This window comes from Poecilia mexicana, unplaced genomic scaffold, assembly GCF_051168715.1.
Source record: "Poecilia mexicana isolate PSO_F unplaced genomic scaffold, ASM5116871v1 scaffold_15, whole genome shotgun sequence".
NCBI lineage: Eukaryota > Metazoa > Chordata > Actinopteri > Cyprinodontiformes > Poeciliidae > Poecilia > Poecilia mexicana.
Window position 1 is genome coordinate 12,464,530 of NW_028263384.1, and position 13,193 is coordinate 12,477,722.

The 13,193-nt window shown below is 39.7% G+C and overlaps 1 protein-coding gene across 1 annotated transcript in view; it reads left to right on the forward strand.

Moving 5' to 3' along the window:
- Positions 1-3,492: 3,492 nt before the first annotated feature.
- LOC106914053 (protein bicaudal C homolog 1) overlaps positions 3,493-13,193 on the forward strand; it is a 65,950-nt gene continuing 56,249 nt past the window's right edge. The window contains exon 1 of the mRNA XM_014980604.2: positions 3,493-4,455. Within this exon, the coding sequence (XP_014836090.1) occupies positions 4,257-4,455 (199 nt within the window). The 5' untranslated portion in view covers positions 3,493-4,256. The remainder of the gene's footprint in view (positions 4,456-13,193) is intronic.

Consider the following 13,193-nt stretch of genomic DNA (forward strand, 5'->3'; position numbering starts at 1 on the left):
CCCGGCAGCACAGTGAAATGCCCAAGAGCACCGAACATTTTTGAGAAGGGGGGGAAACCACATTGGCTTAATAACCCCCTCCCCCAACCATAACCATATCATACATCTTGTGTATACAACCAGATACAGTCATACTCAGCAGATCAGTTCAAGAACACTGGTTTGTATTCACACTAGCTTAACTTAATTTAAGACTAACACTTCAAATGCCATATTTACTGAGATAATTTCACAGTATATTTCATATCTGAGAACTAACACCTCACCTGGAGCCCTGAAGCTCCAGCCACCTCTCCATCGTTCTGCTCTGCCCCTTGCTCTGCTGTCTGAGCATCCTATGTGAAAAAATATTACATCATTAACAGACCTATTCTACCTCACATTCAGTGCTGACCTTACTAAACACCGGACTTTACAACAAATGCGTTGCGTGATAGATATCCAACTTATGGGTCCACTCACTGTACTTACAGCCGACGTAGCGAAATAACTTCTAATGTCTGTCCTTTTCTTTTTTGGTGGCGACATGGTCTCGGAGACTCAGAAGGAGACGCGTGTGCCCAGCTAGCCGCCGCCTTTTGCAGCTAATCAAAGAACGTCCGACGATTCAACTGACTCCCCCTCCCCCCATCCCCCCGACAGCACCGTTCCGACACGGTCTCGGAGGCTCATAATAAATGTCAAACTAAGAAGCTTCCGTTCCACGCACCGCCTGTTGCTGCTAATCAAAGATCGTAGATCCACGTTCTTTGAGCCAATATGGCAAAAATTGGTCGGGACTTTTTCATATCCCGTGAATATTGGTCGGGACATGTCCCTACCGTCCCTACCCAAACCTACGCCCATGTGGTGCAGTAATTACGATGCAATAGACATTGTTGCGACAGACAAGTTCAGTGGTTATATATTTGTATATTTCAAACAACTGGATGCACAAGCTTAAATTTGCAATTAATTTTCTCTAATCTACACAGGTCAAAGTCATGCATACAGCCCCATTATTATCCATTCATCTATTATCTTACATGCTTATCCCTACTGGGGTCATGATGGGTGCTGGTGCCCATCTACAGCAGTCAACGGGCATTGACTTAGGCGATCCTGCAATGGACAGATGGCCAGTCCATCGCAGGGCAACACAGAGACAGACGGGATAAACAATCTTTCAGGCACATATTCACACCTAAGGAGAGTTTAGACAGACCAATCAACCCAACAGTCCTGTTGGCAGTCAGAGTACCCGGATGCACAGGGAGAACATGCAAACTCCATGTAGAAAGACCCTGGGCCGGGATTCAGACCCAGGACCTTGTTGTTACAAGGCAACAGTGCTCCCAACTCCCTCACTGTCTGGCTCACCCCATTATTATTTAAGTAAATATCCCATAGCAAGTGGCAGAAACTATACACTTAAGGCAAAAAGATCTTGGCATGATTTGGACTGGATATTTGTCTATCAGGATTAGTCGAGTTTATCTAAACTGTAGTGAGTAAACTTTCAAAAGTTTCTGGGTCATACCAGAAACTCACCGTTCGCCTGTTTCATCCTCTAAAACCAGTTTTGATGTGTGTTTGAAATCTTTATCCTACTGGAACCCTCAATTGTGTCTAGGTTTCAACCTGCTGGCCCAAACTTTTACCTTGAGGTGAAAATTAATAATTTAGGATGTTTAGGAAACAACAAGCCTGACGCCTGACACTAGTGTAACTATTCAACATTGGACATTGAGAACATCGGTTTTCTCTCAGGCCATGGCAATCGAGAAGTCTCTACCTCAAAACGGATGTTGCCAATATGGCCAACTCAGATACCTTCTGGAAAAAAGTTTAATGCTGGAACAAAACAAAGATTAAACTATTTAGTTTGAACAACAAAAGGTACGTTTAGAAGGACCATGATGAGACTCAAACCTAAGAACATTGTAACAATGTTCGGTGCTGGGGGCACCATGGTAACAATGGTTACCATGGTACAGCACCCCTTTTTGCTGCAAGGGGTGCTGTACAATAAGGAAGTAGGACTACCTTCAAATTCTTAAAATCAAATCAACAAGTAAATTGTTGAAACTTTTATACAGGTTGGGTGGACAAGAAGGAAAACGATCCACAATATTAAAGTGCTTGTAGTTCAGGATAGCCTGACATCAATCTTCTTGAAAGTGGATGTGCTGTACTTAAAAGCCAACCAATTTAAAAATAAGTTTTAGGACTTCTAGAAGGACAGGTACAATATCTGGAAGAAACTTGCTGGTGGCAACAAATGGCATGTGATTTCTCTGCAACATGCTAATTGGAATAAGAAAAAGTCTAGCAATCGGATTATGGCTGTCACAAAGATTATAGGTCACAAAGACTTACTTGCTGAGTCAGAATCACACCTTATGTACACTCATTGGCTACTTTATTAGGCACATCTGTTAAGTTGCTTGTTAAAGCAAATAGCAAATCAGCCATGCACATGGCAGCAACTCGCTCAGTGAAATTAGACAAGTAGATGTGGTGAAAATGGCTTGCATTGAGGAAAAATAGTCATTTAAGTGACTTTTAAATGTGATGTGGTGATTGTTGCCAGATGGAATAGTTAGAATATTGCATAAATTGCCAATGTTTTGGGATTTAATGCACAGCCATCTCTTTGGTTTACTGAGTGGTCCAGGAAGATGTCTAGTTGTTTGGAAGAATTTCCTTCTTGATGATTGAGGAGATTAGCCAGAATGGACAATAGAGAAAAACAACAATAGCTAAAATAACCAACTTATGATCAGGGTATGCAGAATACCATCTCTTGAATGTGCAACATGTTGACCTTGAGGTAGATGGGGAAACAGCAGCAGACTATAACATTCATGTTGGCTAACAGAAAAAGAAATTTGGCACTAAAACTTACACAAGTTCACTAGAACTGGCAAAATGTTGTCTGGTCTAATGAGTCTCAGTTCGAGCACCGATATTCAGGATCAGGATTTTGTGTTGACAACATGAAAGAATGGATTCATCCTGTTTTTATTAATGGTTGAAACTGGTGGTGGTAGTGTAATGCCATGGGGGATATTTTCTTGGCACACTTTGCGCTCTTTCCATCCAACTGTACATTGCTGAAACACCACTTCCACCTTAAGTACTAAGTACTTCCACTTGGTACGTCCACCTTAAGTGGAAGTACCTTAGTACCTTTAGTACTTCCACTAAAGTGCTAAACCCGTCTTCTGATGGGGTATACCCATCAGAAGACGGGTATACCCATCATACCCATCTTCTGATGTGTATGATCACATCTGATGGGTATGTGATCATACCCATCAGAAGACGGGTATGTGATCATACCCGTCTTCTGATGGCTATGTTCTGCAGGAAATGTACTCTAAGCTGACATCCTCTAAACCTGGATCCTTGAACATGACGAGGAGTTCATTGGACACGATACCCCTCTTCTGGACGCCAGATCTCAGTCCAATATAGTAGCTTAGGAAGGTGGTGGAGAAGGGGAATCAGCAGCACATCAGTAGGAACTGCGTAAGACTCACTTGGGTAGAATCTAGTACATGTAGGGTGTCCCTAATAAAGTGGCCAGTGATATGTAGCATCTAATTTCAAAGATGGCCTGCTCTAAATGCCTCTTTGGTTCCGTCCACGCATTGGTTCCTTGCGGGATTCAAGACGGCTTCGTGTTTTCTTTTATTACTATAAAAAAACTTTTGAATGCACGTTTTGAGGTGTAAAAGTGGCTGTAGCCGCTTCTTTCAAGTGATGCATGAAGTTGCTCAACCAGAAACAACAAATGAAATCCAGAACCTTTCTCGGAACCAGTAAAAGTTGGGAGATCTTCGCAGGAACCCGGGGGGGATGTTCTAAAACTTTCTGGGAGGAGTCTGACACGTGAAACTTTCCCGAGGAGCTGCTTGGTATGTGTGCTGGTAGAGGCTCCGTTAACTCTGCAGACAGACGAACAACAGCGAGCGGATCTCTGAGCTGCTGCTGCTGCTGCTGCTGCCTACTTTTAGGAGTCTGTCCAATGGGGGGAAAAACGACTGGGCTTGAAGTAACCGCGGAGGAAAAAATATAAAAAATATATATAATAATAAAAACTTCGACTGCCCTACAATGAGCACGCACGACGCCTCGAAGTGACGGATTTTTTTTTTTTAAGTTAACAGACGTTTTTTATTTTTTTATTATTGTCTTTTTTATTATTTATTTAATTCTAGCTTTAATAGTCAAGTCGCTGTGGCCCCTGGAGAAAGTTACCGTGCGGCGCCATGGCTGCCCAGTGCGACACTCTGAGCGGATACTTGCAGCAGCAGCAGTCGGACCAGGGCTCAAACAGCGAGCGCAGCACCGACTCCCCTCTCCCCGGATCAGAGGAGGACCTCAGCGGGCCCCATCCGCTACCAGACCCGGAGTGGACCGAGGAGAGGTTCCGCGTGGACCGTAAGAAGCTGGAAATCATGTTGTTAGGTAAATGAATAATAATAATGAAAAAGAACTCCAGTGAAGTTAAAATGTCCTTCCTTAAATATTTGTAACAAAGTAGCAACTACCCGAATCTTTCAGATACTTAATTGATAGGAAAGTATGGTTGTAGTGGCGGACATGTTGGTTTTTCTGGATACCATGTGGCACAAAATTAAGTTTCTTCTGCACTATTTGGAAGAATCAATCAAAGCAATTAACGCAAGGCAATTAATGTTTCCAATTATTGCTTCGTGACTTTAACGCCAATACATAAAGAAGCTGAAAAGGAAAGTAAATTATAGATGTGTTTTTTGTTTTTTGTTTTTGTAATTTGTCGGTGGATGAGGCCCTAAATTTAAACAAGTTAAAAAAGAGTTTCCCTGTTCAGTCGTGAAAGTTGTAGCCGAACTTACGTGCTCTGACCACAAGGTGTCGCCACACAAGTTCCTGTTTGCTTCCATGTGTGTCTGTAGACTAAACTGAAGTTGACCTGAACATTCAGTTTACTTGCTTCCCAGCAGAAGAGTCTGCTTTTGCGAACAGCTGATGAAACAGACTGGGCTCATCTCAAGGTTTTCATGTTTTAGTCTTTCTTTATTGTTAGTGCCTCCATTCATCATGGTTGCTTAAAACGTAACTGATCCCTGCTGAGCTGCCAGGAATAATGTAAGGTTCTCTTAGCGTTTGGACTGGGTTAGTTTTAGACTGTTTTATAGCCTTTTGTACAAACCTTGGCATTTATGTCAAAATCTAAAACAGAAATCCACAACATGATTTCAAAGGCGTATTTAAGGCAAAAACAGTAATCATTCCCATTTCTGCACTGTCATCATCATATGGTGCATATGTAATATTGCAATGCACAGTATTGGTGGACGATATGGACTTAAGGTTTTATCTCAATATTTTGTTGTACTATTGTGATAATAATAAATGTATTGTTAAGAACTATTATTTTTTCTGAGGCGGCTGTGACTGAATGGCACAGCTAACATCATAGCCCCACAAACACAAATACCTCTCCTGAAAAACATTAATTTGTAATATGCTTCATTAGGACATCAGTAACATAAAAAGTGTGATTTGTATCACCAGACTTCACACTGTAACTGTATTAAATCATATTTTTAAATTTATTGATATTCATTTTACACTCTCATTGAACAAACAGTGGAGTAAACAGTACAAATAATAATTTTGACAATATGAACAGATTAGGGGTTTTTTAAACATCATCAGTTGGAAATTATTGTGATGATGATAAGTCAAAATACTTATCATGATAAGAAATTTATCACAATAAGTGATATAAACTATATTGCATCGACGGCTTAAAGGCAACAAACATATTGTAGACTGTAAAACTTCAGAGGTCATGTATTCAAACTCTGCTTCCTTATAAACTGACCGCATGCATTGACCGCCATTGTCTTTAAGACTCACTTCTCATGTAGATTGTGCTGACTAAGATGCTAAAGTCCAAGGATGGTGGTAGAGACAGTGTGTTGATGTAAAAAGAAAATGTGAGTAACGCCTGTGTTAATCACAGTCAGTTCCATCATTGAAATATTCTGACATAATATTGCAGGTTTATGATTTAGTACTGCATACAGTCATTATTATCTATGCCATATAAAAAAAAACAGAGTAAATGCCGCTAAATTTAGAAGTAGTAGTTTTCAAGGGCGTATTTTGCTAAATATACTTTTTGTCAATCTACTACAGAGTAACACAAATGTAATAGCATGATATTAGCTGGTTAATTACTCTATTTACTCAGGTAGCTGGCCTACAGTCAATTTCCATAACATACATGGCTTTCTAGTAGGGATGCATGATATTTTTGGCATGGTATGGGTAACGGCCGATATTAGCTGTAAAATTTAATATTGGACAGCGGCCCTTGCGTCAAAATAACTCACCGATATGAAAGGTGTTGTTTTTATATGGAAAACCAGTGACAATGATGCCTGCATGACGTCACGCGTGTCTATCTGGTCTGATCACGGCGGTAGAGCAGGACCAAGTGAAAATGTCAACGGTGTGGAAGTTTTTTAAAGTGTCGGAAACTGATAGCAAAATTGCTATTTGTGGTGACTGCTCAGCATCAGTGATGCGAGGAGGAGCGACAGCGAAGTCCTACGACACTTCAAACCTAATTAACCATCTCAAGAACCACCACTCTGGCCATTATGATGAGGTCATGGTGGCCAAAAGGGAAAACGAGAGAGCGGTTAACTGTGGAGGAAAAAATAAATAAATAAAAACCTCACCAGCAGTTGATTCTACAAGCTTTGGATAAATACCAGTATTGCTATCTATTATCGGCCAAATGAGTTTTAGTTTATCGGCAAATCGAATATCGACCAAATATCCAATATTGTGCATCCCTACTTTCTAGTGCTTCCCTTAAAGTAACTTTAATAACCGTAACAGCATGGTGCTGCCATCATCATCATGTTTTTACCAGTTAGCACAAAATATTTATTCTTTTTTTTTTTTTTTGCTAAAGAAAGTATTTATAGACATTTTTCAAAGTGTAGTAGCCGTCTGTTAAGCAGTTGAGTGGCAGTCCGCATTGACACTGCCACTCAATGCCAATGCACTGAGGGGCATAGCTGTATACTTGCTCTATTGACTATAGGGAACAGATGCAGTTCCCTGTAGAGTCTGTCTCAATGCTGATAACTGACCCATTCATGTTTAGTAATAAGCCTCTCCCTCTGTCTGTGTCTCTCTAGCAATTCTTGTGTGACGATAAACAGATATCTTGCAAGAAAGCCTGAGTTCATTGTGTCTTTAATTTCAAAACAAGGGTGCGTCATTTTGACGCATTGGCTTGGTGGAGCTGAAGTCGCTATCAGTATCACAGGAAAGCAGTTGCTGCGAACGGCTTTGAAGCTGCTTTCTGTGTCAAAAAAGTTTGCAGAACAGAAAAGATGGGATATTTCAAGTGTTTCAACGTTGCACTTAGTTTTAAGTGCATTCTGCGTAATGTGGTTTTAGGAGGCCATCAGTAAATTTTATGGTGTTCTAATATAATATTTTGGAAAGCAGCTGGTCTTATTCTGAACACAGACAGATGTGTGCATGCACACATGTGGCTCCCCTCGAGAATGTCCTGGTGGCTGCCTCGCTGCTCCGTGCATTCCTCAAAGCTCCATGTCATCTCGAACTCTTCCAGGAAAACAACTTAAGCAGGGGCCGGCCCCGAGTCGGAGTCCTCCGGACATGCCATGCGCCACGTCACGCCAGCTTACCCAAACATTTCTGTTTGTGCTGTTCTGCATCTGTGTATGTGACTTGATGAAGCTGTCTGGGTGAATCGCAACAGTTTGTCAGTTTAGCCCCTTAGGTTTTTTTTCCTCCTCCCAACATCTCGTTTCCCAATCTTGTCTCTATTACGTCATGGCTGAAACGGCTCTTGTTGACTTTGCAGTTTGGATGCGGAGTGGAAACGTCTGCTGCGCTTCAGTCGCTGATCTGCCTGGTGGGTCGGAGCTTCAGACTTTCTCACCCTTGAAACTGCTTTAGCTTTTGACCTTTACCCTCTGCAGCAGTTAACAAAATATTTTATGTATGTGTACTATGGTGACAAGTCAGTAGAGGGTGCGCAGTAGAACAGTTTTTTTTATGCAAATCAATTTAGATCGTAAGAAATGATTCCCTCAGCCCCGTCTATTTAAATCAGAGCTCTGTAACATCTGCTTGTGCTTTGATTGGATAGCATATATGTTTGGATGTGGTAAGGCCAGAGTTTGGACCGTAATGAAACCATTTTATGAGAACCCGAGTATATTTTTATATCCACTGTTATATCGACTGTAACGATCTCGCTGCTTTGTCTTTCCCGGAAAATTAACTGCGACGTGACATTAGAGAACGAGCCAAAGGGCATCATGCTGTAATCACTTCCCACACAACAATAATTCAAATTGTTGGCTGCATCCAGGTAGTCTGTCTGCAGAAGTTTGTTGTTTTCTTTTTAGGCCACACTGACCATCTGGTCTTGAATTGCAAAATATTGCAAATGCTACTGTGAATGGTGAAACTGTGCAGACTTGAACAACGGCGCATTGGAAACGTCTGCCACAATGTCAGTCAGTAACTACAAAAAAAGAAAGTTTCAGAAAGATTTTAACTAGATGACAATATTTTGTCTGCAATTATAATTAGATTGTTAATTTATATGCATTGTATGGGATTGACTCAAATTAGTGCATAATTGTTGAAATAGAATACATGGTTTTTAAGGAAACTTATCATTCTCAAAGGTCTGCCGGTTTAATCTGCCGCCCCTAGATAAATCCAGTATAGCTGTCTTCAGAAGTCACATAATTAGGAATAATAGTCTGTAATTTATCATTGATATAAATTAGGGTCAAAAAACTTCAAATTTCAATATTATTGTTTCATTTCACCAACATTTTCAACCTTTTCCTTTGGTTTTCCTCAACCATCAAGCTTTTTGCAACTTTGTAGAATAGATCTAAGCCAAGTGCATCATAAATATTATGCCAGCTCCAATTAAGAGACCCAATGTATTGTTGGTGTGCAGTGTTATTGCGTGGTCTTAACATATTACAGCCACGCAGTAATATTTGTGTTTACAACACTGCACACTCTGATATTGCAGTGAAAGTTTCTTCTCAACGTCGTCTCCATCTTCAATAATCTCCGAAGCCTCTAAAGTTGTTCTGTGTGTTGTGTGTGTTTTAATGTGCATAACTGCAAATGCAATCTTGAAATTCCCTTTTGACACATTAATATTTTTACATCCTGTAGAACTATAGAGAGTATTAGCCTTACTTTCTGTTCTCAAGCTATGTCTATAAAAAGGGAAATGTGAGCCTTAAGCTCAGTAAAAAGTGTTCCTCTGCAGAAGAAAGCTGCTGTGCATCCTGTGTGCTTGCAGTATGGTCCATAAGCCAATCCATTCCAAGGGTAATGCGATGTTTCCACCAGGAGTAATTTCACCCCTTATCCACTTCCTGCGTTTTTATTTTTGTACCTGCTTTGACAATTGATGATTTTAAAGTGATTTTCCCCATGCTACTCACAGCCTGCCGAATTGCAACGCGGTTTACTCAGGGGTCAAAATCTCACATATTTCACAAGTGAGTCAGCTGTCCCAAACAATGATCAGGAGCACAGTTAATGGAAACAGGGTGCTCAGTGTTGTACACAAATAAATTACTGCAGGATTTCTATTAATTTTATATATTTTTTTATCTCTGCAATTAATCAAAATAAATAATTTGAAATAATTTGATATTCATATATGTTTCTGAGTATATGGGTATGAACTGGTAGTAGGGACGGCATAGATTGATCTCCTAAAGAGGATCTCCTAAAGAGGGTACCCAGCAGAACACTAGCAGTTTGAAAATGCATGTCTATCCATTTTTACCATAATGGATAAAATGTACCATAACAGTCACATGTTTTCTTTATGTTTTCATTTTGACCTTGTTTTAACGGTGTATATATATATATATATATATATATATATATATATATATATATATATATATATATATATATATATATATATATATTTTTTTTTTTTTTTTTTTTTTTGCTAATGCTGCATGAGATATATTTTTTAAACTACTTGAACTAGTAGTTTTTCAAGTTGGAAGCTGAAGGAGTTGTGAATTAGATGCATTTATTTTAATTAGATTTTTGTCCAGCTATTTGTAGAGAAGAGTTCTGAAGTACTGCCCCTCCCCCACCTGTTGCTGCACACTGCTGTCAAGCTGGCAGATTAAAAGCTGTTACACTTTCCAATATTTACAATAGAAAATATACATTTTTCTTGTAAAATATAGATAGTCATGGAATGGAAACTAAAGGCACACCACCAATCACTCATATTTAAGGTAATGCTGTTTTAAAACTAGGTGACAAGTCCCAAGCAACGTGTCCAAACCATTTTTTTACTAAATGCTACTACAACATGACAGTCTCATTCTGACCCTTGTCTAATGCCGAGAATATGGAAAAACTGGCACATAAAAGTGCAGAACTAGAGTTGAGTATCACTGAAGTGGAATATCTCCCAGTAATAAACTCTAATCTACTTGCTTAAACTGTTGTTTGGGTCAGATATTGTGCATGGCCTCCCTGTCTTTGCATGGTTTACATCAGGGAAAACATGGAAATTATTAACTGCTCAGCAACTACAAGTTTAGCATTTGCATCACTGGCAGCGACATGGGTTTCCAGGGTTTTAGATCAGTAAGTAGAGGGTGAAGTGACAACAAAATCTCACCCTGAATGGTCTCTGGGTTTACAGTTGTACTCTTGGCACGCTTTATAAGAACTCCTCATTTAATGCCTTGGAGACTTTCACAGAGACACGAAAGCTTGAAAGATGCTGCATGAGAGCGTGTGTGTGTGTGTGTGTGTGTGTGTGTGTATTTTGTTTTCTTTTTTGTTTTGTTTTTTTTACATTCATCCTGAAAAGCTTAAAACATGGCTTTGGAAAGAAACAGCATTTTCTCTCCTAATGATCATGATTAAAAATAAACACACATAACTTTTTAATCCTTCTCTCTCTGGACTGGTTTTCTACACTCAGACTGGTAATGATAGTTCTGTGGTGTTTGTGATTAAGCTCAGACTCCTGGTGGAGACAGTGTGTGTACACATTGTAACAACATGTTTTCTGCAAAACAGTGACAACAACCCACAATTAGGCTAAGTGAATCATTTTCCTCATTTACCTAATTTGCCTTCCCCTTCTGAACCACCACCTATTATAGGTTAGAGGGACAGCAAAGTTGTTTTATTTTTTTTTCTTTCATAAGAGTGCAAGGATTTTTTTTTTTTTTGCAATTTTATCAATAGCTGTAAATATAATTAATGTAGACTATGTTTGTCATAGCCAAATGGTTGCAGCAACTCTTGTGCTTTCTGGCTGTTGTTTAGTTTATGGAGCCATGAGACAGGCGTAATATTAGTAAATTGTTGCAATAACAATTTATTGGTTCACAAGTGGTGAAACAGTGAGGCTAAGTGATGCTTTTTTTTCAGTCTGATCACTGTACTAGGGCTGGGCTGTATCCACTTTTTTATTTGGGGAGGGGGGGCTTAAGTGTTTGCCAATTATGCTATTTGTCTAGATGGGGTTGTGATGTCACACAGACAGAATTTAATGTATTCTTTTGAGATTTTGTGATAAAGTGTTGCACAATTGTCAAGTGGAATGGAAATGTCAAAGGATGTCAAAGGCCTGACTGGGTCATTCCAACATGTGACTTAGGGCTGCAAAATAGAAAGTCTTGGAACTAATACAGTAATGGTAAAATACTGCGATGAGCAGCTGCCAAATGGGCCTATTTGGGCACTGACGTTCGTTTGAGCATCTTATGCCATGAGACTCTGACAAACTGGCTGAATATTGCATTAGCATGTAAATTACAATTTCGTTATGCTTGGAAAACATTATTGAACACCTATTGCTCTCAGTCCTTTGCGATATGAATATTGGATACACAATATATTGTGATAATTCTGCCACCTTATTGTGAACATCTTTTGTTGCTGCTAAAAGGAGAACTTCCTCCTCAGCCTGTATTTAGACCCAACGTTTCATTAACACTAACTAGTTTCTCCGTCCCTGCTGAAGAAATGCATCTCCACAGCATAATGCTGATGCCACCATGTTTTACTGCGGCGATGACGTATTAAGGGAGACATGCATTGTTAGTTTTCCACAAAATATAGTGCTTGACATGTAGCTCAAATGGTTTTGTTTCAATGTATTCTGACCTGAGCATATGTCCCCTACGCTGCTTGATTTGCTTTCATCTTATTCCTCCTCCATAAAGGCCAAACTTTGTAGTGGGCATGACTAATATTTGTCCTGTCAAAGATTGCCACACCTGTGCCATGGTTGCCACAGCTGCAATGGTTCTGTGATTGACGTGTCAGCTTAGTAGGACGGTCATGTCGTGGCAGAGTTCCAGTTTTTGCTCTTTCTTCAGCTGATGGATTGAACTGTGCTTTGTGAAATGTTCAAAGCTTGACAAATTGTTTCATGGCAGATGTGCTGTACTTGTGTAGTGATTTATCTTGTCCAAACTGCTTCACACTGCATTCATCCATTCATGCACACATTCACACACTGATGGTGTGAGTGGCGCATACACAAGATTAACAACGCTAAGACCCTCCTCCTGGCTCTGATTGTTTTTGACCGAGCTGTGTTAGTTCTGTAGTTAGTCCTTGGAGCACTGGAAGAAGGCAGAGGACCTTCTTTTCTTTTTTCTTTTTTTCCCCAGATCATCTATTTCATACTATACGGTCACAGCATACAGACAGTTTTAATAAATTTGTAAAAATATTTACGTACCTCATATTTAATACTGTACTACCACCCAACCCTAATAGTCAGCCTTCCTTTTTGAGTTTTTAATGCTGTAATGTTGTTTACATTTAGCAATAGTCATTATATTAGTTATATTTGCAATAACTGCTACAATTTTAGAAATGTAAACTTTTAGCCAGTATAAAAAGAAAAAAAAAGAAGAACGAGTAGTTGATCTTGACCTTTGATGAAAATTCAGCTATTGTCTTTTTCCTGTAACTCAAAGAATGACTTCATTAGGTTTTCCACCGATTCATAATGAGGGTACTAAGTGAAAGGGGCCTCAGCCTCCTCTTTCCCCCAGCTGCTGAGTAAGACTCGCAGACAGGAAGTGAGTGTCCTTCGGGGAATGTTCTGCTGGCTTTTC